Source organism: Panthera pardus, unplaced genomic scaffold (genome assembly GCF_024362965.1).
Source record: "Panthera pardus isolate Hobbes unplaced genomic scaffold, ASM2436296v1 HiC_scaffold_21, whole genome shotgun sequence".
Taxonomy (NCBI): domain Eukaryota; kingdom Metazoa; phylum Chordata; class Mammalia; order Carnivora; family Felidae; genus Panthera; species Panthera pardus.
Genome location: NW_026526777.1, coordinates 52,537,514 through 52,560,224, shown reverse-complemented (window position 1 = coordinate 52,560,224; position 22,711 = coordinate 52,537,514). Strand labels below are relative to the sequence as shown.

At 36.2% G+C, this 22,711-nt stretch overlaps 1 protein-coding gene across 6 annotated transcripts in view; it reads left to right on the top strand.

Annotated features, from left to right (window-relative positions):
• RABGAP1L (RAB GTPase activating protein 1 like) overlaps positions 1–22,711 on the top strand; it is a 753,664-nt gene that overhangs the window by 221,002 nt on the left and 509,951 nt on the right. For all 6 annotated transcript variants that reach the window (XM_053909255.1, XM_053909254.1, XM_053909257.1 and 3 more), the window contains one exon: positions 5,288–5,438. In XM_053909255.1, the coding sequence (XP_053765230.1) occupies positions 5,288–5,438 (151 nt within the window). The remainder of the gene's footprint in view (positions 1–5,287; positions 5,439–22,711) is intronic.

Here is a 22,711-nt window from a genome sequence, read left to right as displayed (position 1 = left end):
TTCAACTGAAGAAAAGTCCTGTTAAAAACAAACAAAACAAAACCAAAAACCAAAAACCAAAGCAAAATATGTGCTCTTGATCTTCAGAATAAGCTTTAATCTGTCTTTTTTTTCCTGAAGCTTTTTAAAATGTAGCTTGTTTAAGCAAAACCTAGGTTTACAGATTTAAATCTTCTCACTGTTGGGGAAAGGAGAAATCCCTATCTTGCAGTTTCAGTTCTAGCTAGTCCTTTTCCTGAGAGAACTTTTAAAACGGGTGAGGCTGCTGCCCTCACGTTCTTGTATCTTCTAGCCACCTACTTCCACCGCCCTTCTGTCAAAATTGCCCTAATTCCGACAGTGACCACTCAATGTCATTCAATGGCTTGTCTTCTCATCTCTTGATTTCTTTGTGGTTTTTGTTAGAAATGAAACCTTCCCTTTAAAATTCTCTCCGGACAGTTTTAAAAATAGAAGAAGTTCTTATATGCCCAGATAGTTTCAAGAAAAATGCCTCTTTCAAAGGTAACTAGGTGAACACATGGCAGCTCTGTGATCTTATTAAAATCGGTGAGAACGTTTGCTTTTAAAAAAGCATTTTTTTCTTAGCATTAGTAGTTGATCATATTAATTTAATTCTATAATTCTCTCATTTGTCTAAAATGTATTGAATGCCTTCTTATGTGCCAGGCACTATTCCAGGTACTGGGGCACAAAAATAAAGAAGACAGAGATTCTTGCGGATTCTTTTGTGGAGTTTATTTTTATGTATTAAAAACTACCTGATTACTGTATGTTTAGTATATATCTGCTTTATCTGTGACTTTTTGAATAATTAGATACCTCTCGTATGTAGTGCCATGGTTCAGCACAAGCAATAACTAGTTGCCTATTTCTAAGTCTCTTAATAGCTGTGGTTAATGTTTTATTAAAGTAATGTCCACATGTAGTTATTAATCAGGTAGTTTTATCAGAAATACCAAAAGCAATGATTATTTCTATAAATTGCTATTTCATATGGGTCCTCCCTGGTCATAGATGTATACTAGTAGCATTTGGCTTAATGTCCCTTAGTGCCCCTTAAGTACTAGGGTGCTGTATGCAATCTAATTGTTGTATCATTACCAGGATAATCAGTAAATTAAAGCTATTAATCATGCAGTGTTATGAGGGACCTAGTTCCTTTCAAATGTCAGTCTATAAAGATAAAGGGAGCCTAGCCTGCGTTTTTAAGAGAGGAGAAAAGATTCTTTTCCCATAATGTCTGGTCAGACAGAAGGCTGAGGGTCAGCTAGAAGTTGAATGTTGATTGAGTTGAATCATATTATGGTTAAGAGTTCATTAAGGATATGCGTATGCATGTGTATATATGCATGTTTAGGAAAAGATATCCCAAATATAAAATCTTACATAAATCATTACACAAAATAATCTGAACCAACATAGTATTTAATCAACCTTTTTGTCAGCAGTACTGAAAACATATCATAGTAGGACAAGCGAATATTAGGAGGCTGTTGCAATTCTAGAATGAATAGAATTGGTGACAGTGGACACAGGGAGAAGTGCATGGAATTTGGACTTACTGATGGATTACTAATGGATTATATGGCAGGGAGCAATGTAAACAGTAATTCCTGCTTTCTTATTTGGATAGGTTGTGGTGACAGTCACTGAGATGGGATACCCTGGAAAACAAGTTTTAGGAAGAAAATATGGGCTCAGATTTGGACATGGTGATTTTGAGGAACTTTGAGCCTCTGGAGCTCAGAACACATGGGCATGGGTGCAAACACTCAGAGATGAGAGAGTGATGAAAAGTATACCACTGAGAAAAGTGTGGAGAGCCCTTGGAACAGTTGGGAAGTTAATAGAGGAGAGGGAACAGTAGTGGGGTCTTTGGGGGGTAAGAGAGAGGGCTTTGTCATTGAAGCCAAAGGAAGCAAAGTGGTCCACAGTGAAAGGATTAGAACTTAGTGGCATGGAGAGAGGTCGTGTATTACTTCCGTGAAAACTGAGGAAAGATACAGAAGCCATGTTGAGCTCAGTTGAGGAATGAGTGGGAGAGAAGGAAATAGAGGTAATATGTATACAACAACTCTTTTGAGAAATTTGTTGTTGCAAAGTAGGAGACTGTATGATATCCAGAGGGTTATGTGGCATTGAAGAAAGGTTTCTTTTACATGGGAGGTATATATTAGAGTTTATTTATTTTTTCTTATTAAATTAGTAATTAATTAATAGACACAGAGCTCATGAACAGATGGGGAGCAGAGAGAGGAGAGGAGAGGAGAGGAGAGGAGAGAGAGAATCCCATCAGGCTCCACACTCAGCATAGGGTCTGATGTGGGGCTCTTATCTCGTGACCATGAGATCATGACCTGAGCTAAAATCAAGAGTCAGATGCTAACTGACTGAGCTACCTAGGTGCCCTGTATTGGAGTTTTAATAGCTGTAGGTACACAGTAATGACTTATTGATCTCTATAGAACATGTAACGTATGATATACTTAATTACTTTGAATTCTCCTTATATATTATGGGACTTAAAATTCAGATATTTGCGTTTAATTTCAGAGGAAGTGAGCTTAGACCATTGTACACTGTTGTTTTTAGTTAACTCAGTTTTTTTACCCAAAGAGTACAGAAACTTGCTACCCTCAAACTACCAATGTTTTTCCAGTTCAAAAATATAACCAGGGGTGCCTAAGTGGCTCAGTTGGTTGAGCATCTGCCTCTTGATTTTGGCTCAGGTCATGATCCCAGGGTAGCGCTCCATGCTGAGAGGGGAACCTGCTTAAGATTCTCTCTCTCCTGCCCCTCTCCTCTGCTCCTCCATGCATGCTCACTTGCTCTCTCTCGCTCTCTCCCTCTCTCTAAAATTAAAATATATATATATACTTAGAACCAAATAAATTGTGAGGAAGATCATTTTATGACTTATCCTGGCTCTTTTTTTTTTTTAATTTCTTTTTTAACATTTATTTATTATTGAGAGACAGACACAGAGCGTGAGCAGGGGAGGAGCAGAGAGAGAGGGAGACACAGAATCCGAAGCAGGCTCTAGGCTCCAAGCTGTCAGCACAGAGTCCGACGTGGGGCTCGAACTCATAAACTGTAAGATCATGACCTGAGCTGAAGTCTGATGCGTAGCTGACTGAGCCACCCAGGTGCCCCTATCCTGGCTCTTTTGTGGCATAATATTCTTTTGCTGATCTTAAACTTGGTTGGATAGTGAAGAAGAGGCAGCTGGAAGGAAGTTACAGGTGTCAGTTTATTTAGGTGTAAGTCTTCTCAAGAATAATATGCTCAAGGGGCGCCTGGGTGGCGCAGTCGGTTAAGCGTCCGACTTCAGCCAGGTCACGATCTCGCGGTCCGTGAGTTCGAGCCCCGCATCAGGCTCTGGGCTGATGGCTCGGAGCCTGGAGCCTGTTTCCGATTCTGTGTCTCCCTCTCACTCTGCCCCTCCCCCGTTCATGCTCTGTCTCTCTCTGTCCAAAAATAAATAAAAAACGTTGAAAAAAAAATTAAAAAAAAAAAAAAAGAATAATATGCTCAAGACATTTTGTGGAGCATATTTAGCTTTGTTGCTTTTCAAAGTTAACCAAACTTACATTTTAATTTAAGTCCATGAGAGAAATTTAAAGAATTGAAATGACTTTTTTTGGTGTATGATTATAAAAGAATTCATGATCAGTGTGAATATTTCAAATAGCATAGGAAAATAAACAGAAGTAATTTTGCTCTTAATTCTATTGCACACATATTTTGGAGTATATTCTTCTATATTCTTTTCCTATGAAGGTTGAAATCAGATTTCTAAGTAGTATGTGTTAGAGAAAGAGAGGGAGCAAGGGAGGCAGGGAGGGAGAGAGAGAATAAATATGTATTTAAAATACTGTATAAAATTTTGAGAGATGGAGAGAGAGAATGTGTATTTAAAATTATACCACATATACTGTTTTGAAACTTGCTTTTTTCACTCTGGTCTCTAATGTGCAGTAAATAGCATGTTAAATCATATAAGCTCTACCTCCTTTAATTTTGTTTTGCTTCAAGCCAGTCAGAATTGGAAGCTTAGGTTCTCTAACTGAACAATATAAAAGTTTGCTTTGAAGAAGCTGAAACAAAGCAGAATAGATGTAAATTGGATGGTTTATTAAAAATATTAATGGGATGAGTTTACTTGAGCTTTCGAGTCATGGCAGCTACTACAGTTTTTTCCAAAATGGCCAGATTATGACCATATGGGGAAAAAATGGGACATATTTCAGAGGAAGGGCCTCCAAAACTGAGGTCTGGGCTGGAGGTGGAAGAGTGTGTATAAGCTAGAGAAGCTGGTGACGTAGATGGTGGGCCAATTTTAGAAAATGGAGATGTTGATACTATGACTTTTAAGGCTTAAACCTTGAAACTAGAGCCTGAATGTTAGACCAGACCAGTGTATGTCATCAAGGTTTGGAATCCAGATGGTTACACCAGGGTCCACTCTAAGAGATCAAAACTGAGCAACAAATACAAGTAAAGATAAAATCTGAGCAAAGAGGCATAAAACATAGCTCCAGGTTCAAGCTAGGCACCAGGAGAAAGTTAAGGAATGGAATTTATATTCATAAGACTGGGAAGTGCAATTCAGTTTCTTGTTCATTTGGGCGGATCATTATAGTAACACACTTTGTCATCATTGACTTCGTGACGAAAAATATTTGCCTTTGCTTCTTTTCTAAACACCCTTGGAAATGGGTGTGACTGACGAGTATATGCTGCTCCCCCCAGCAAGGTGGAGCTGTGTAGGTTGTGTGGGTTTTGTAGGAAAGGACCAGGTTTTCATGTAGGGAGTACTTTGGGTCAGGATGTAGGGGTATCCACAAGACATGATAGGCCTGCGATCCACTTTTGGCATCCCATTTCCCCATCCCCTGTCCTACCCACGCTGTTAGCCAACTTGCCCTACATTCATGTCAGGAGATTCACATGGTTCTTTTTACGCCTTGAAATGTGTCCCAGAAATATATAAGTAACACATTTATTATTTTGAATAAGTTCATAGGATGATTTTAGAAAGTAAATGAAAGGAAGTAAAAACTTTTCTTGATGGTAGAATAACATGGTTCACCAATAAAGAAGGCGGATCGGGAAAAAATGTCTAGGACATCACTGAGCTGACATTACTGTTATGATTTAACGCCCTCCCCAATTTTTCTCTTGACCCAGGCTTCCATTTTTATATAAATTCATTAGTATACTTTCTGTAACAATAGCAGTTCAGCAATAAACACAGTATGAATGGTTTGTTCTCTTTTCTTAGGCACAATAACCTTGGTGCCCGGCCAAAGGGGCTGTCCACTCTGGTGAAGAGCGGTGTCCCTGAAGCATTGAGGGCAGAGGTATGGCAGTTACTATCAGGCTGCCATGACAACCAGACAATGCTGGATAGATACCGACTTCTTATCACAAAGGTAGGAAGCTTTTTTCATATTCTTCTCACTGGACAACATATTAAATAAATATTGTTTTCATAGGTGCAGTAAGTCATAAATGTTTTGAACTTCTTTAAAAACTATCAGTGTTGTGCAGCAAATAGTTCTGCCTTTTGTTCTGAGCATTTGATGGATAGTGGATAGTGGATAGTGGCTTTCACTTTTTTGTTGAAATGGAATATATTTATATTTCAAGTGTTTTCAATTAACCTTTCTTATTATACGAGATTTATATAGTTATATTTGTACACAGTATGCTTGTACTCGAGTATAATTTTGAAATCAAATTAACTTAAAATGAAATTAAAAGGCCTCCTGTGCTTGTGTAATCTTATACTTAAATGATGTAGATAGTTGCCCAGATCCCTGTTCTGTCAGGAGTCCCTGGTTCCAATGTAAATTCCTGTGCTTATGTCCAAAAAACTGATGGTAGAGCATGTACAAAGATAAGCTTCAGTCCTAGAATCTCTTCATAGGTCTCACCTCCTAATTTCTTACTCTACTCTAAATCATAGATTTAAAAATCTCTATTCATAAATGAGATGTTTTTGCTAACCAAGTCTTCGTTCCTCAGGATTTATCAACTTTTCAGATTCTTTAGCCCCTCTAATTCCTTCTTCCCTTACTTCCGTTTGGGCCTCCCTCCCTTTCGCAGATATTTTCTGAGTGCCTAGTATATTCAGTCACTGCTAAATTCAGATTATAAAAAAAAAAAACCTTTATCATTTTTTATAATTAGTGTGTTCTGCAGCGGAATGTGCGAGATGATCCATTGATGTGTGTGTGTTGGGGGGGATGTCTAAAGTTCCATTTGTATTTTTTTAAGTTGCAACACAAAGGATATTCAGCTATACTAATATTTTCTGTGCCATAGTACTGAGACTTGACTAAGTCCAGTGGCCATTTGTCCCATGTGAGTCAGGAGTGACCTGATGGAAGAAGGGGCTTGTGCACCTTGGGAAGGAATAACAGTGGTGCTCACACTCATACATGCACTTTCATGATATTAGACTTCTCTTGCAATTTGCGCGTGCTCAAATATGTGGATTTAAAGATTGTCTAGTTTTAACTTCGCCCCCACAGGGTATATGTGTGGTTTAAAGAGATTGCTATCACAGAATGTTACATATCAAGATACTAAAAAAAACAGAACAAAACAAAAACCCCACTAATCTGTCCCTTCAAGTAAGAATTAATGTGATAATGGATGACAAAGCAACTACCTCTGTAAATAAGTTCATGTTATAGAGAAGGACTTTTGAAACATTTGGCGATTTAAACATCACTGTGTGATTTTGTCGCACTGAAAGCTGTGTGCGTTATTATAAAACTCTTAACATCTTCTTCCTGGAATCAGAAATTCCAAATGTGTTTAAGACTTGTACAAACAGTTGCAGAAAATTTGGGACTGACTGTTAATACAAAAATATAACACCTTCTGATTTACTGATAAGAAAACTCATTTGAGAAAATGAGTGATTTCCTAACCAAATTTCAACAATATGATTGTTGGGTGGGACTGAAAAAAAAATGGTGCCCTCTGGGTCTCTGGATCTCTAGAAGTCTTTCTCAGATATGATAACGATTAAAACTGTGACTCAAGAAAACTGATTTTGAAGCAGGTTTTCAAATTATTGTTTCATAAACTGCTAAACAAGTATGTTAACAGATAATTCCTATTGTATGATTCTGTTACATGAAATGTGCAGAATAGGCGAATGCAGAGAGGCCGGAAGTAGACTAATGATTGCTATGGGATGGGGGTTAGAAGAATTGGGAGTGCTAACAGGTATGAGGTTGCTTTTGGGGGTGATAGAAATGTTCTGGATTTTGATAGTGGTGATGGTTGTACAACATTGTGAATTGTATACTTTAAAATGGTGAATTTTATGTTATGTGAAGTATATCTCAGTAGAAAAATTACACAAAATAAAACATTTAAAAAATGACCCATGTTTAATATTGAATAATATTTTTGTGAAGCATAACTTTTTCATTGTCTTTACCTTATTTTATATCCTATCTACATTTCTATGTAGATCTATATTAGCACAAGTGCTACTGTGTACATAATAAAAATGAGCAAAATAAGTACACATGTATTGGAAGTTTATGCCCAGAAAAGTTTTTATTAATGGAGGTGTCTGAGGAAAAATACCCAGAGACCATATCTCTGGGTGTCAGATCACTTTTTTATCTAAAAAACAAACTATATACTTTTTTTTTTTAATATATGAAATTTACTGTCAAATTGGTTTCCATACAACACCCAGTGCTCATCCCAAAAGGTGCCCTCCTCAAACTATATACTTTTAATAGCTGCTTATAGAGTAGCCGCTACTGCCATATCCCTTTCTCTACTAAGAAGCTTTTAAAATTCATGTCTTTTAGGATTTCAGACTTTGGGAGAAAAATAAATAATAAGTCTCCCGTGATATTATTTATGAACTCCCAACAATTCAGTGTCTGTCATACATATGATAAAAGCTTTACCATATATGAAGCACCATGGTAATTTTGAATATACAATTTGCAGGAAGAAGTTTAAGATCAAGAGGCAGAATGACAAAAAAAAATGTTTTCATTGAATAAAGTATTCTCAGACTCTTTTTTACTCTGGAACCTGGCAGTGATTTACTTTCTGCTTCTGGCAGTAGCAGACAGATACCCAGGCTTTGCCGCTTGTGGGACTTGGCACCTGCCTCTAGGTGTTCCATTCTGAATCACCTGCCTTCGTTCTATAGTTCCTGTTTCCTGCAGTTTCTTAACTTGAGAAGCAACAGCAGCCCCCTGATTCTCTGGACCATAGTGGTGCTGGCCAACCTAAAAGTTAGCAGTAGTGTCCCCAGCGTTCTGGTCTTCCAGCTTTTCCAGTACTTAAGTACCTAAGTTCTTACATTAAATCTCTCTTTCCCTGACTAAACTCGAATATACTTGGCATTTGCTTGTCACCTTGTTGTCATGCCTCTAAGGGTATGGCAAAATGTTATACTTACAATTGCAGGATTTTTTTTTTTTTTAAAGCAAAATGATGCAAACCAGAACCAGCTGAGGGACGAGATACATAGGGCAGAATCTGGTACTGAGAGGGTTCCGAATATGAAGCTTGCATCGTCGTCAGGGACACATTATCCTTCCCACATCACTGCGTGCTAGTACGTACTTGGAAGATCACTAACCCAGGAAGCTTACCAAGCTTTGGACTCCAGAGTTTTTATGGGGTTTCGTTACATTGGCATGATTGATTGAATCATCACCCACCTAGCTGAACTCAATCTTTAGCTCTCTCTTCTCCCCTTCCCTGAAGTTGGGCTGATATCACCTGACTCAACACCTCTAACCACGTGTTTGGTTTTTCTGGCTTGGTTAGCCCCCAGTGCTGAGTCCTCTTTTTAACCTAAACTATCTAGGGGCCTACCATAAGTTGCCTCCTTAGCATAAACTATCAGATTGTTGGAGGGGCCCACCGTGAATTAAAAAAAGACACTCCTATCATTTGGGAAATTCTAGGGGTTTAGAGGTTATCTTCCATGATCCTGTACTGAGGCTGGACCTCTCTTTGGCTAATCTGATCAAGTCTATTGCCCTTTTAAAGAGCTTTCCCTTAAACCTAAATAGCAGTTTTCACTTAATCTTTTTGGCCAAAGTACTGTTACATGGCTACAATCTCCCTAGAAAGCTGGGAGTTTTTTTTTTTTTTAAAGTGGTCACAATGCTCTTCTCCTCCACCTCCCAAAATATGGGCTTAATAAGGAAGAAAAGAGAAAATAGATATTGGATAGACACTTAACCTTTCTCTGCTGCAGATAGCTGTTAATAGAGGCAATAGTTGAGGTATGTTGTGGAATAATTTATTATAAAAATTAAGCTTAGTAATTTATTTTAGGATGGCAAATGTTTAAAAATTACCACTAGAGATTGACTAACTGTATAATTTAAGGTAATATAATACATATTTCCACATTCAGTTTATACATTTATGACTACATAAATTTTTTTTTATCTTTTAAAATTTACATCCAAATGAGTTAGCATACAGTGCAACAATGATTTCAGGAGTAGATTCCTTAATGCCCCTTACCCATTTAGCCCATCCCCCCTCCCACAACCCCTCCAGCAACCCTCAGTTTGTTCTCCATATTAATGAGTCTCTTCCGTTTTGTCCCTCTCCCTGTTTTTATATTATTTTTGTTTCTCTTCCCTTATGTTCATCTGTTTTGTCTCTTAAAGTCCCCATATGAGTGAAGTCATATGATTTTTGTCCTTCTCTGACTAACTAATTTCACTTAGCATAATACCCTCTAGTTCCATCCACGTAGTTGCAAATGGCAAGATTTCATTCTTTCTGATTTCCGGGTAATACTCCATTGTATGTATATATATATGTACACCACATTTTCTTTATCCATTCATCCATCAACGGACATTTGGGCTCTTTCCATACTTTGGCTATTGTTGATAGTGCTGCTGTAAACATGGGGGTGCATGTGTCCCTTCGAAACAGCACACCTGCATTCCGTGGATAAATGCCTAGCAGTGCCATTGCTGGGTCGTGGCGTAGTTCTAGTTTCAGTTTTTTGAGGAACCGCCATACTGTTTTCCAGAGTGGCTGCATCAGTTTGCATTCCCACCAGCAGTGCCAAAGAGATCCTCTTTCTCTGCATCCTCGCCAACATCTATCGTTGCCTGAGTTGTTAATGTTGGCCATTCTGACAGGTGTCAGGTGGTATCTCACTGTGGTTTTGATTTGTATTTCCCTGATGATGAGTGATGTGGAGCATTTGCTCATGTGTCAGTTGGCCATCTGGATGTCTTCCTTGGAGAAGTGTCTATTCAACTACATAAAATTTTTAATGTTAATTCTATTGTTGACAGTGCAATTTATCAAAAACAACATTTTAATATAAACAGTATAGAAATGTGTGGCTCCAATAATGTTCCTTTATTCAAGCTCTCAAGTTATAACATTTCTGTGGGAGGAAATACAGTGGTATTTTCAGTTCCCTTGTCTTCCTTGCTTCTAGCCAAAGATGATAAAAGATGAATGTCAATATCTTAAAAAACAATTTTGTCCTTTTTGTATGTTTACAGGTAAACATTAGGCATCAAGTGCTTATAGCCAAGAGTATATGTATGTACTTTGGTGGTGAATACATGTAAGCTTACCAGCCACTCAGTAGAAAGAAATGAATACCCAGAGGATTTTCAGTAAGAAGTGTCTCCAGTATTTGCTATTTGTTGGTCGTGGTTCAGCAGTTGGTAGTGTCTTCTTTTGGTCCAGTTAATTCTTCCTGTCTTATCAAGGAAATGACAATACTTCAAGGTTAGTTAATGAAATGGTTCAGCTTGAACAAATAGTTGTTTCATAAAAACCCTACCAAGGACCTAATATTATGTAGGGAAGGAATGATAGAACCAGTAAAAAAATTTTAAGTAGTCTCCACATCTGACATGGGGCTCGAGCTCACAACCCTGAGGTCAAGAGTTCCATGCTACACCGATGAGCCAGCCAGGTGCTCCAGTAATAGAAAAGTTCTAAAACACCTAACTTCAACCAATCCTTTTAGGATGGGTCTTTGCACAGTCTGTCCTAAAGTGAACTGAGGCTTCAGCCATTGCTGCTGCATGATTTCTGCCAGGGGCTGAGGGCATCGCCACTGTTGACAGATCAGTGACAGGCTCGTACCACATATTTCTGAAGTCTTAAGTTCTTTATTGCTTATAGTTAATATTTCATGTGATTCCTATGAAATTAGCATTCTTCATAATTTTGAGGCGAGAAGGATTGTGACCCTATAGGATCAAACAGAATTTAGAACTTGTGAACTGAGGATTAAATCTTAATATCTAGTTTGAGGAGCCACTGAGTAGTGATTACATTTTCACATATTAGCAACCTTTTGACATGAGGAGGTTATGTGTGTTTTAGGGCAACTTGAATTTATGTTGTTTTACAGAACTGTATTTGTAATTTCAGTAATTACATGACACGTGTGGTATAGCTTATCCATCAAGTGTGCTGATTATCATTTGCATAACATAGCAAATGTTGTATTACATTTCTGTGCTCTTTTGTAGAAGTGATCTGATTTGTAAAATTCATACTTTACACTTTATTAAAATCAAAACAAGTTTTTAATTTGATAAGCTTTCAGAAATAACATCATCATAAGCCATTTTCCTACCATTTGAGTTCTTGTTTTTTCCAAAGGAATATTTTCTTTAAGAAGTATCTCTCTGTGTGTATGTGTACATGTGTACACACACACACACACACACACACACACACACACACACACACTTTCTTTTTACAGGATTTAAGTTCTAGTGCTAGATTCAGCTAAATTTGAGTCTCACCCCTCCCATGTATTAATTTATGATCTTGAAAAGTTATCCCAACTTTCTAAGCCTCAGTTTAATCATTTATAAGGCAGAGATAGTAGTACTGATTCAAATTAAATAAGATGATAACGTGCTGGGCACACAGTAAGTATTTGAGATTAGCTTCTACTATTTTTACCAATGTGATAATACATCATGAACATGATAACAGTTATAATGGATATTGGTGTCAGTCTATACTTCTACTTTAATATGTTAGTATGTTAAGTTATGTTAATATGTTAATATGTTAAGTATGTTAGACTGCTTCCAGTCACATAATTTTCACAAGAGCACACAATGTGAATAACAGCTGATGAAATTGAGAAGGAACCTTTTTAGAAATGTAAAGTGTCAGACATTTTTTTTCTGGTTTTTTTTTTTTATCCCCCTGGTTGGTGAATATCATGGAATATTTGAATCCTAAAACCTGACCTTGTAGTGGTTATATGATTTATTATTTTAGTGATTATGCATGAAGTATATCATAAAGTCAGATGATGTTCTCTAAAAACCACTCCTGATGACTGTCAAGGCTACAAGGCAGATAGTAGTCTCATTCACTTATTAATTCATTTACTGCAAGTCAGGTATTACTTTCATCAACTTATTAATCCATTCATTCGGCAAGTCTTTATCGAGCATCTTTCACGGGCCAGGCTTCCTATGGTTTCTAGGGCTACGTAGGTGAAAAGAGTTCATACCCTTGATGAGTGCAGCCTAGGGAAAGCCAAGCCTGTGCACGGATAGATTGCATTTACATTATGATACAGATTATAATAGGTATCTTAATCAAGTGTGTGGAATACAGACGAGGTAGTTGCAGCTCTGTTTGGGTGAGCTGGGAAGACTTCACAAGGAAGATGATGTCTGAGGTGGGAATTCAGTGCCTGAGCAGGATAGGAGAAGGGAATGCAGTCTAGGACTGGCTTATGTAATGATTCAGCCTCCAGTTAGTGACTGAGCTTGGATTGTACAGGGAGCCTTTGCAAGTGGAATCAGCATGCTCCTTTCTTTCCTCACTCCTACCCCAGTTGCCAAGCTACGTCCACTATTCATGGGTCAATGCTTGTCCTCTTGTTAAATGAGAAGAATGTAATACAAGTTTGTTCTTGTTAGAATACATATGTGAAGTAAAAAACTTCAGAAAATATGTCATTTGAAAATGATATCACAAGGGAATATTAAATTGGCTTCCTAGGGTTGAAGTAGTAGAATTTTAATAAGTAATATTATAGAGTCTATTCAATAAATATTTGAGTATTTACTGTGTGCCAGGTGCTGTGCTAGGATGGTATTGCATGTTAATTTTTAGAATCCATGAACTAAAAAAATACTATCTATTGGCTAAATATAAAACAGTATGAACTTGCAAAGAAGAGCATGTGCTTAAACCTCTATCAGAGAGCCAAAAGGGCAGTAGTTGCAAATATTACTTTGGTAGTTGCTGCCAAAACTCTCTTTTGGAATATAAATAAAAACAGCCGTGAGACTGACCTGTTTTAAGATTCTGCAAGTTCTCTGCTTTCTTGAGCATTATTGTATGGACAGGTAAGGCTTCACTCTGTTTATTCTTGTCAGGTTGTTGGTGCTGCTCAGAGTGAAGCCTGTCTTCTGTCTGTTCTCCAGTGTATTATTGTAGCAGATGGCTTTTAATAAAACATGTAGGTAAAGAAAATGTTTTACTCTATTTTAGTGGAACATTCTATAATTATAATTACTGGACATTCTCAAGAGAAAGTATTTAAATTGGTATTTTTCTTGTGATTGAATAACGTTTAGAGAATATTTAATTGAAAAGTCAAATTATGCTATCATTTATGTATTTTTTTATTTGAGAAGATTTCACAACTAAATTAAATGCTTTACATCATTTAGCCAGGTAGTTGTTTGCTTTTTGTTTACATGGTTTATTTTTTTAAAAATTCAATACTGTTAGATAACAACTCTAGGTTTCATCGAGAGGCAGGGCATCGCTTAATTACACGGCTGCTCTGTTCTCTGTCATCACCTTGTCTAGTTTTAGGAAATGAGCTTTTTGATAGAATGGGGTTATTCCAGATGGGTCTGTACCATCGATATGTGTAAAAGCCACAGACTCTCATACTGAATGGTACATTACTGATATAGCTCTAAAATTTACAAACATTCCTCCAGAAAATTCTTAATTCTTTAAAATATACTAACCCAACCAAAATAAGGTGGGCAAGCAGAATAAAGAATATTCACTGTGTTGTAATGTAAATGCCTTGAACACATAGACACCAGCAGTCTTTATTAGAGGAAATCAAGAATTATTGAAAGAGGTTCTTTAAGAAAATGTGTTTTTTCTTGTGTAGTAAGGGTGATGGTTTCTCACTACATAATTATACCTTGCTTATTACTGGTTTTTCACAGCATAATTTTTACCAAATTTTCTTTCGTCTCTGAGGTCTTTCATTTTCTTTGATATATATATTGACATTGCCATGTATCAAAACTATAATTATATGTGAATCTGAGCACTGACATGTTTCTGTAAAAATTTTAAAATTATTCTTTCATGTACTTAAGTGCCAGTGTTCTATTTCTAGTAACAGATAGTGTTCTTGTTTATCCTTTAAACGCAGTAAATAGTTTTCAGGTAAATTAAGGAACAGGTGATTTCATGTCATAGAGTTAGAGAAGTACATTGTTTTGAGGGAAGTCTTTTGAATTATTATTAAGCGTGCATCATTTAGTGGCATAAAAGCTGTATTTATAGCTTTAGAATTAAGGATAAGAGGAAAAAAGTGATATTTTTCGTAAATCATGCAAATTTTCAAGTTAGAGTATGACTCTTGGATCCCAATTTCATAACAACATTTTTTGCACAATAACTTTATTAACGTTATTTGCACTCACTTTATATTTATATTTTATTGGGTAATGTGGTATGATGAGTTTTCCTCCAGGGCTTTTGCACTGATTTACTTTTCCATTCAAATTTGTTTGGTTCTGTTTACCATTAATTAGTGCCAAGGTTAAAAAAAAAAAAAGGGGGTGAGACAACAGGTATGAGCCAAGTACCAAAAATCCACCCCCAGACCCCATGTTACACATTTCTTGTCATAGTTTGGTAACAGTTAACAAACAAAATTATCCATTTTGTTTGATAACTTCATGAATCTCTCTCAGTTATCTTCTCTTTATCTTTTTGTGTCTCTTTATATTTGTCTCTCCATCATATCTTCCATTCTCTATTACCTGCCTCTTGTTAACTGTCCATAATGTAGCCGTGAAAGTGGTTTTCATTATTTGTTGTTTTATATTTGCTGGGTTTCATTTTCCCTGTGAATTTCTCAGATTAGGCTGCATGTTAGTTGCATGGCTTTTAGTTGATTTTTAAGACTGATAAGAGATTGTGTCATCATAGATAAACTGTCATTTTGTTTCTCCAAACAAAATGTACTTTGTATCCTCAGAGCCTGGCACTAGCCTTTAACATAAATATTTGTTGAATGACTACATGAAGTAAACCCTTTGGTCAGTGCCCCATGATTAGACAAAAAGGAGGGATTAATTGGTTATGGCATTATAATCGAAGAATATATTAGAAGTTATGAATGTTATGGTTTTAATAGAACACTTCAGCTTGTAGACCAGAGTGGATTAATTGAAGTCTCACTTTTGCCATCACATTTTAAAAAAATGTTTTATTTATTTTAGAGAGAGACAGAGAGAGAGAGAGAACAAACAAGCAGGGGAGGGGCAGGGAGGGAGGGGTTGGGGACAAAGAATCCAAAGTGGTCTCTGTGCTGACAGCAGAGAACCCAATATGGGACTTGAACTCAGGAACCATGAGATAATGACCTAAGCCGAAGTCAGACACTTAACCAACTGAGCTACCCAGGCACCCCTTTTCATCACATTTAATGAGTAGCTCTTAGGGACCAGGTGAAAGACTAATCATTGAAAAGTTTTCTTCTTAATTTATTCAAATTGTTCATTATAAGATAAATAATTATTTCTTTTGAGCTTATGGAATAGATATATAATTGTTAATATGCACAGAGACCCCAAAATATTAAATACAGTGCATCTCCTATTGCAAACTCATATCCTAGTTTCTACTTCTTTTCTCATCAGTAGAAAAAAAAATAAATAAATGGAAAAGCCAAAGGACCATTGAGTAAACTTAGGATTATTATAGGCCTTAGAAAAATTCAGTTCCTTTGTAAAATTTCTTGAGATTCCTCAAGAAGATACTAGATGAATACTATGTTGGGGATATTATTGACACTGCAAAAATTTTTCAGACTTTAAAGCTTTATTCCATAAACTGGCTTTTGATTTAATTAATATATTCATTCCATAGACTGTTTCAAAATACATATTGTAATTAACTCAATATGCTGCAATTTAAAAAGAATAGTTGTACCAGAACAATTTATTATGATTCTCATTTGATTGTTTTTTTTCTCTATTAAATCTTTACTTTTTCTAGAATTCACAATTTTATCAGTAATGCTTCTATTAAGAATACAATAGGCTTTCCTTTTATACATACAAACTTTTTTATTCCTAATGAATGATGCATAGACTAGGTAAAAATTGCTGAAAACTTTTTTATTGCTAGGTTGGAAATTTATGGGTATGCATAGTTGAGGACTTTACTTGTTAACTGCTGCCAGAATAATTGAATCACTTCTACCCTTTAAGAGCTGATCTTTGACATGTTTATTAAAACTACTTAATCTTTTAATAGATGACTAATTTTCTGAAGACAGCATTATGCAGCCTTTACCTCGATACCTGCAAAAATTATGTGAAAAGGAGCAATTCCATTTAACTCTTTAAAACTTTAGTTCTTGTTTGAAAAGTATGATGGCAATTTTTAATTAAAAACTTATCTTTAAAAAAAAGAAAGCTTATCTTAATTTTTCTACCCATCTGTCTATTTGATACTTAGATACTCTAGGTAAGGTTCCATCTCTTCATACAGATTATGTAATCACAGTCTCTGTAGCTTTCTTTACTTCATAGGGACTTCAGATCTTTGCTTTGAGGAGTTTCAAAGGTCACACCTGTGCAGTGATGATTTAGGTGTATTTACAAAATTTCTTTCTCATTTAGTCCTATGGAGCTGATCATGCAGTCAAAAGGGAAATTGATCTTTATTGCATACTATTTAAAATGAAGATTCTTCTGAGTAAAAAACTATAGAAGAATTTAAGGATTGAAGGGATTCCCTAGAGGAATTATGTAGAAGGAGTTAATCTCTTTTTCCCCCTGGGGTTGGTGATGTATGTATAGATACTGACCTACAGTTTTTCCAACTTATTTTTATTACGAACAGATCCTTCCCTATTAGAACAGAAAATAGATTGAGTTTGATCCTTGGGAAAAAAATGATACTTAATAGTACCGTGAGGAGAGTCATTGTTTGTCCCAGTGGCACAGTGTAGTCTTGCATTAAGTGCTCTGGGACTAATTAATCAGGAAACGACTATAATTAAAAAGGAAACTGCTCATCAGCTGCCTGCTCAGGCTATTTTACAGAAAGAAATTGGAGACTTAGCTATTTGCTATCCAGCTTCTAGCAACTTTCTTTAACTGTTTATGTCCTAGCTGAAAGGAGCGATTTAAAGATTTCTAGTGGACTTTATCTTGTAGTGGTAAACTTTGATGCTTAATGGACTTCTTTTTAGATGTAATTTACATGATAGCAATAATTTTGGGAGTTAAAATATTTTGGTTGATCTGCAAGGTTTTTAAACTTGTAATCTTACCATTTTAAAAAAAATTTAATGTTTCTTTATTTTTGAGGTGGGGGAGGGGCAGAGAGAGAGGGAGACAGAGAATCCAAAGCAGGCTTTGCGCTATCAATGCAAAACCCGACATGGGGCTAGAACTCAGGAACTGTGCCCAGGTCGGACGCTCAACTGACTGAGCCACCCAGGTGCCCCTTAATCTTACCATATTTTAAAAATTCTGGAACAAACCGTGCTACTTAGAGACAATCTTAGTAGATACCATTTGGGTATGTATCTAGATATATATAAATATAAAGAAACATATATATATATATGTCATGTGAGATCACAATCAGTGTAAATATCTGACAACTGTTAGTGGATTTATTTAACTCATATTGGCATTTGTGACAGCTTAACCATTTGGTTTAACTGAAGTCTTTTTAGAGAATTACTACATAAGAGAGACTATTTTAATTTCACAAGAGTGTGCATTATATATGTATTCTGTGTCTTGTTTCCCAGGCTTTTTTGTGTTTGTATGATGATACTATATCCAGGATATAAGATTTTTCATAATTTACCAAATAGTGATTATGAACTACTGGTAAGAACTTTTATCATTGTTCTTAATGTTGCTCTTGTTAACTTACTTCCTGTCTTTTGATATTTGTTTTAATACATATTCAGAGGTTTATTAGTTTCTAAAATGGGCAAGTAGTTGGACGCATTAGGAAGATAAAAATTCGAAAGTTACCTTCAGTAAGAATTGGAATTGTAACTTACTCTTTTTTGTATCCTTTGCACCCTTCCACCCCTACCTGCTGGCACACAGTAGATTCTGATTTTTATATTCTGATTCTTTATTTTTATGCAGATGATTTGAATTGTGGTCCTTTGGGGATCACTTTATTCTTTGCTGTTATTTCAAATAAGGTATAGCTCAAGATTCTAAATCTTGTACAAATGATTGCTGACAAAACATTGTCTGGCATGCTTCGCTCTGGCAACATAAGTCTTGTGGTTGTGGGAGTAATTGCTTTTTAAATTTTTTTTTTTTTTTTAATTTTTTTCAACGTTTCTTATTTATTTTTGGGACAGAGAGAGACAGAGCATGAACGGGGGAGGGGCAGAGAGAGAGGGAGACACAGAATCGGAAACAGGCTCCAGGCTCCGAGCCATCAGCCCAGAGCCTGACGCGGGGCTCGAACTCACGGACCGCGAGATCGTGACCTGGCTGAAGTCGGACGCTTAACCGACTGCGCCACCCAGGCGCCCCTAAATTTTTTTTTTTTTAACGGTTATTTATTTTTGAGACAGAGAGAGACAGAGCATGAATGGGGGAGGGTCAGAGAGAGGGAGACACAGAATCTGAAACAGGCTCCAGGCTCCGAGCTGTCAGCACAGAGCCCGACGCGGGGCTCGAACTCACAGACCGTGAGATCATGACCTGAGCTGAAGTCGGCCGCTCAACCGACTGAGCCACCCAGGCGCCCCGTAATTGCTTTTTAAAGGTAGATGTATTTCTGTTGAATTGTCATTTGTTTAAAAAAAAAAAAAAAAAAAAGGAAGGAAGACGAAGAAGAAGAAGAAAAAGTTGTTAACCCAGAAATGCTACTAACCTGTATTATGTGCTATATCTGATGGGAGCAAGACAGTGTTGGCAACAAGAAGAGTATTAAAACAGGAGCCATAACTTTCATTCAGGTTTTAGATTTCTGGGCTTCCTTTTGATTAAAGTTTTCCTTTGAACTTTGGGTATGTGGATTTGCATTAATGCTTTGCATAACTCAGTTACTCAGATGTTCATCTTATTTGAAGTATTGTCATGTGCTTATTTAATACATTAAATTTGAGAATTGATTTAGAAACATTAGTTTACCTTTTTGATTTACCTGTGGATTAGAGTGATTATAGTTAATAATAGTATTACAGTTAATGCAGAATAGTATTAATAGTAGTTAATACAGTTAATGCAGAATAGTAATAATAGTATTACAGTTAATGCAGAAATCTAAAAGTTTAAATAAATACTCAGCCCAAGGTCAAAAGGAAGAGGTGTGTCAGAACCGGAAATAGAAACTAGAGTTACCTGTAATTTATCTATGATTTTTAACTCTCTTTTTAGTGTTTTCCATTGAACTTCCTTGGAGCATAAAGTTACAGAGAATATTTCTTCTTTATATTGTGGTAAAACTGCAGGTTTATCAAAGTTTTCATGAATAAATAGTACCTCCAGAGACTGAAAACTAAGAGGCAAATTGCTGGCTTTCCAGAGGTAGCCTTTCCAGTGCTGAGGTACGTTAGCACATCCATAGGACTTGTGTTTTGTCTGGGTTGCTCACCAGTGGCAGTACCGACTCTCCTTGGTACACATGTGACAGTGGATAAAAGCTGTGTATCACTCCAAAATGATGTTGAACTGATCCAGAATAGACGCTTGAATCATTTACTTTTCATAGGTAACAGATGATATTTAGATTAGTAAGGTAGTTGATATTATTTCCACTGAAACTGTGTTTTCTGGGGGCGTGGAGGTAAACTTTTTTTTTTTTTTTTTTTTTTGAGGGAAACTTTTAATTACTGCTTTATCACCAGGTCAAGTCATGCAGTTACAAAGTAGTTAGAAATTTCTCAAAGACTGTTGTTGGTTTTGTTCTGTTTTGTTTTGTTTTTTAAAGCTCATTCTTACAAAAATAATATCCAGTACTTCATTGGGACACTACTGTTCAAAAGGCCCTGGCCAAGTAAGCCCCAAACGAAACACTCAACCCAAGGTTGTTTTCAGCCCACTGTTAATGAAGTTATACATAGAGTACAAGGCCTCTAAAAGAGGACACAAAGGCGAGTTGGGGCTATTGGCAAGGCTCAGAGCTGCCAACTGGACTCCAACATGGGAGCCTAAGTGGCTTTTTTCTGGGGCATTTTACTTGAATTATTGCTCAGACAACACAGTAGGTGTTTAAAAGAGAAGAATAATTAACATGATAAGGAGGTTATTCTCTTTGGACTGTATGTCCTAATTATGGTTAATAAATTCAGACAGTCTTAACAAAAATAGCCTCCATCATTTGTAGGTATGAAGATAACTTAATTTTCCATCAGGCTTTTAATTTTTGCTCGACAATAATACATGATTGATGAGCTATAAATGAGACTGTTTTCTGTTACAAAAATACAAGCTTTTTTTCATTTATTATACTTACAGGCATTCATTCCACTGATACTGGTAATGGAACCCTATGTAGAATGATTTTGTTACCATACGAGAGGAAAGATTCTCTAAATTCTATCTAGTTTGTACCAAATTCAGTGGTGTCTTAAGTCGTTGACAGTTTTTAAATATAGGGGTCCTCTGGTGGCATATTAATACTTTGAGAGAATGGTTACAAATTAAATAATGACTTTGTTTTTTTATTCTAGAGATAGAGATATTCTCTAAGCATGCATATAGCAGTGGAACATCCTTGAAACACAAGAGAAACCTATGTTTATATTGGTAGTTTTAAGGGTTCTCCAAGGATTCCAGTCTTGCTTCAGGAGCACCCCAAACAGTTTTTAAAGGAGGGCTTAGTCCAGTAAAAAACATTGGGGCAAACCTAAATGCCAGCATTATGTCACTTTGATTCTATTAGAGTATAAACTTAGAATACAGTCTAAAGTGCCAATTCCATACCTTCCTGCAAGTCTTGATTTAATCACCAAGCAGAGTCAATACTTGATAGTTTGTTCTTGGTTTGTTTACATTCAGTTTAAATTTCACTGTTGACTTTTTGAGGTCAGAAACATTTTCTAGGACAGACCTCAGAATTTAATGTGTCTTCAGAACACCTGTGAATCTTGTTAAAATGCAGATTCTGATTCAGTGGGTCTGGGTTGGGCTTGCAATTCTCATTTCTAATAACCCATCTGTTAATGCCAATACTTCTACTGGTCTATGGCATACAATTTAAGTAGCAAGGGTCTAGGTCTTAGGCCTTAAGCTCTAAAATGTTTTTGAAATACTTTTTTTTCAAATGTTTATTTTTTTGAGAGACAGAGATAGAGTGTGAGTCGGGTGGGGGGGGGCAGAGAGAGAGAGAGACAGACAGACAGACAGACAGACTCAGGATCCCAAGCAGGCTCCAGGCTGTAAGCTGTCAACACAACGCCTGATGTGGGGCTTGAACTCATGAGCCATGAGATCATGACCTGAGCCAAAGTCGGACACTTAACCGACTGAGGCCACCCAGGCACCCCTCTGAAATACTTTTTAAATTATTATTGCCTGAGTGAATGCCTATAATTATTTCTGGCTTATTTTAGTTGAGAAAGAAACAGCTTGACAATGAATTTCATATTAAAAAAAAAGAAAGAAATAGCTAAAAAGTCACAATGTAATTTAATATTTACTATAAAATAGTTTTTAAAATTTTCTATAATTATGGGTAAACCTTTACTATAATAGATCATAATTGAATACTATCATTGTTATAGACAGATAAGATAATATAGTTTAAAAACTAAAATAGTTATAGTTTCTTATCAAAGGAATACTATATAAATATAAAATGAGAATCATGACATTGGATTAAACCTAGTTGCCTTGTAAGGTTTAAGTTCTTTTTTCTTAATTTATGCTTTATGTAACATCCGAATCATCTGATACTTGGCTTTTACTTGATGGAAAAGAAGGAAGGAAAGTCAGAGAATCAAAGAAGTAGACAATTCTTGTGAACGATTTTTCTCTCTTGGGTTTTGGCTGTCTACTTTCATTTTTGATTCAGGCGGCTTCCTTAATTCTCAAAATGTATGGAGCCTTTTAGGTTTTCCATTTGAGCCTGAAGAATAAGAATTAAATTTTACTTCCATTAATCTTCATTCTCATTCTACTTGACCCACCACATTTAAAACCTTAATATGTTTTACTTCCCAGGAAGATAAGTCCTATTCACCATTCCTTCTGTCGGGTTATATTGAGAGAAGAGTTCTTTAGTGAAAGCAAACCACATTAATTTAAAATATTCTATCACGGAGATAGTAGCTTAACACAGTGTAAGGTTACTGGAGGGCTATGTTTTTTTCTTTTTTGGAAATGGGTAAAGATGCAACCAGAAAGATACTGTGACAAGTAGTCCTCTAGGAAACCTGGCCAGTGCTTTTGCTGTAGAACTGAAA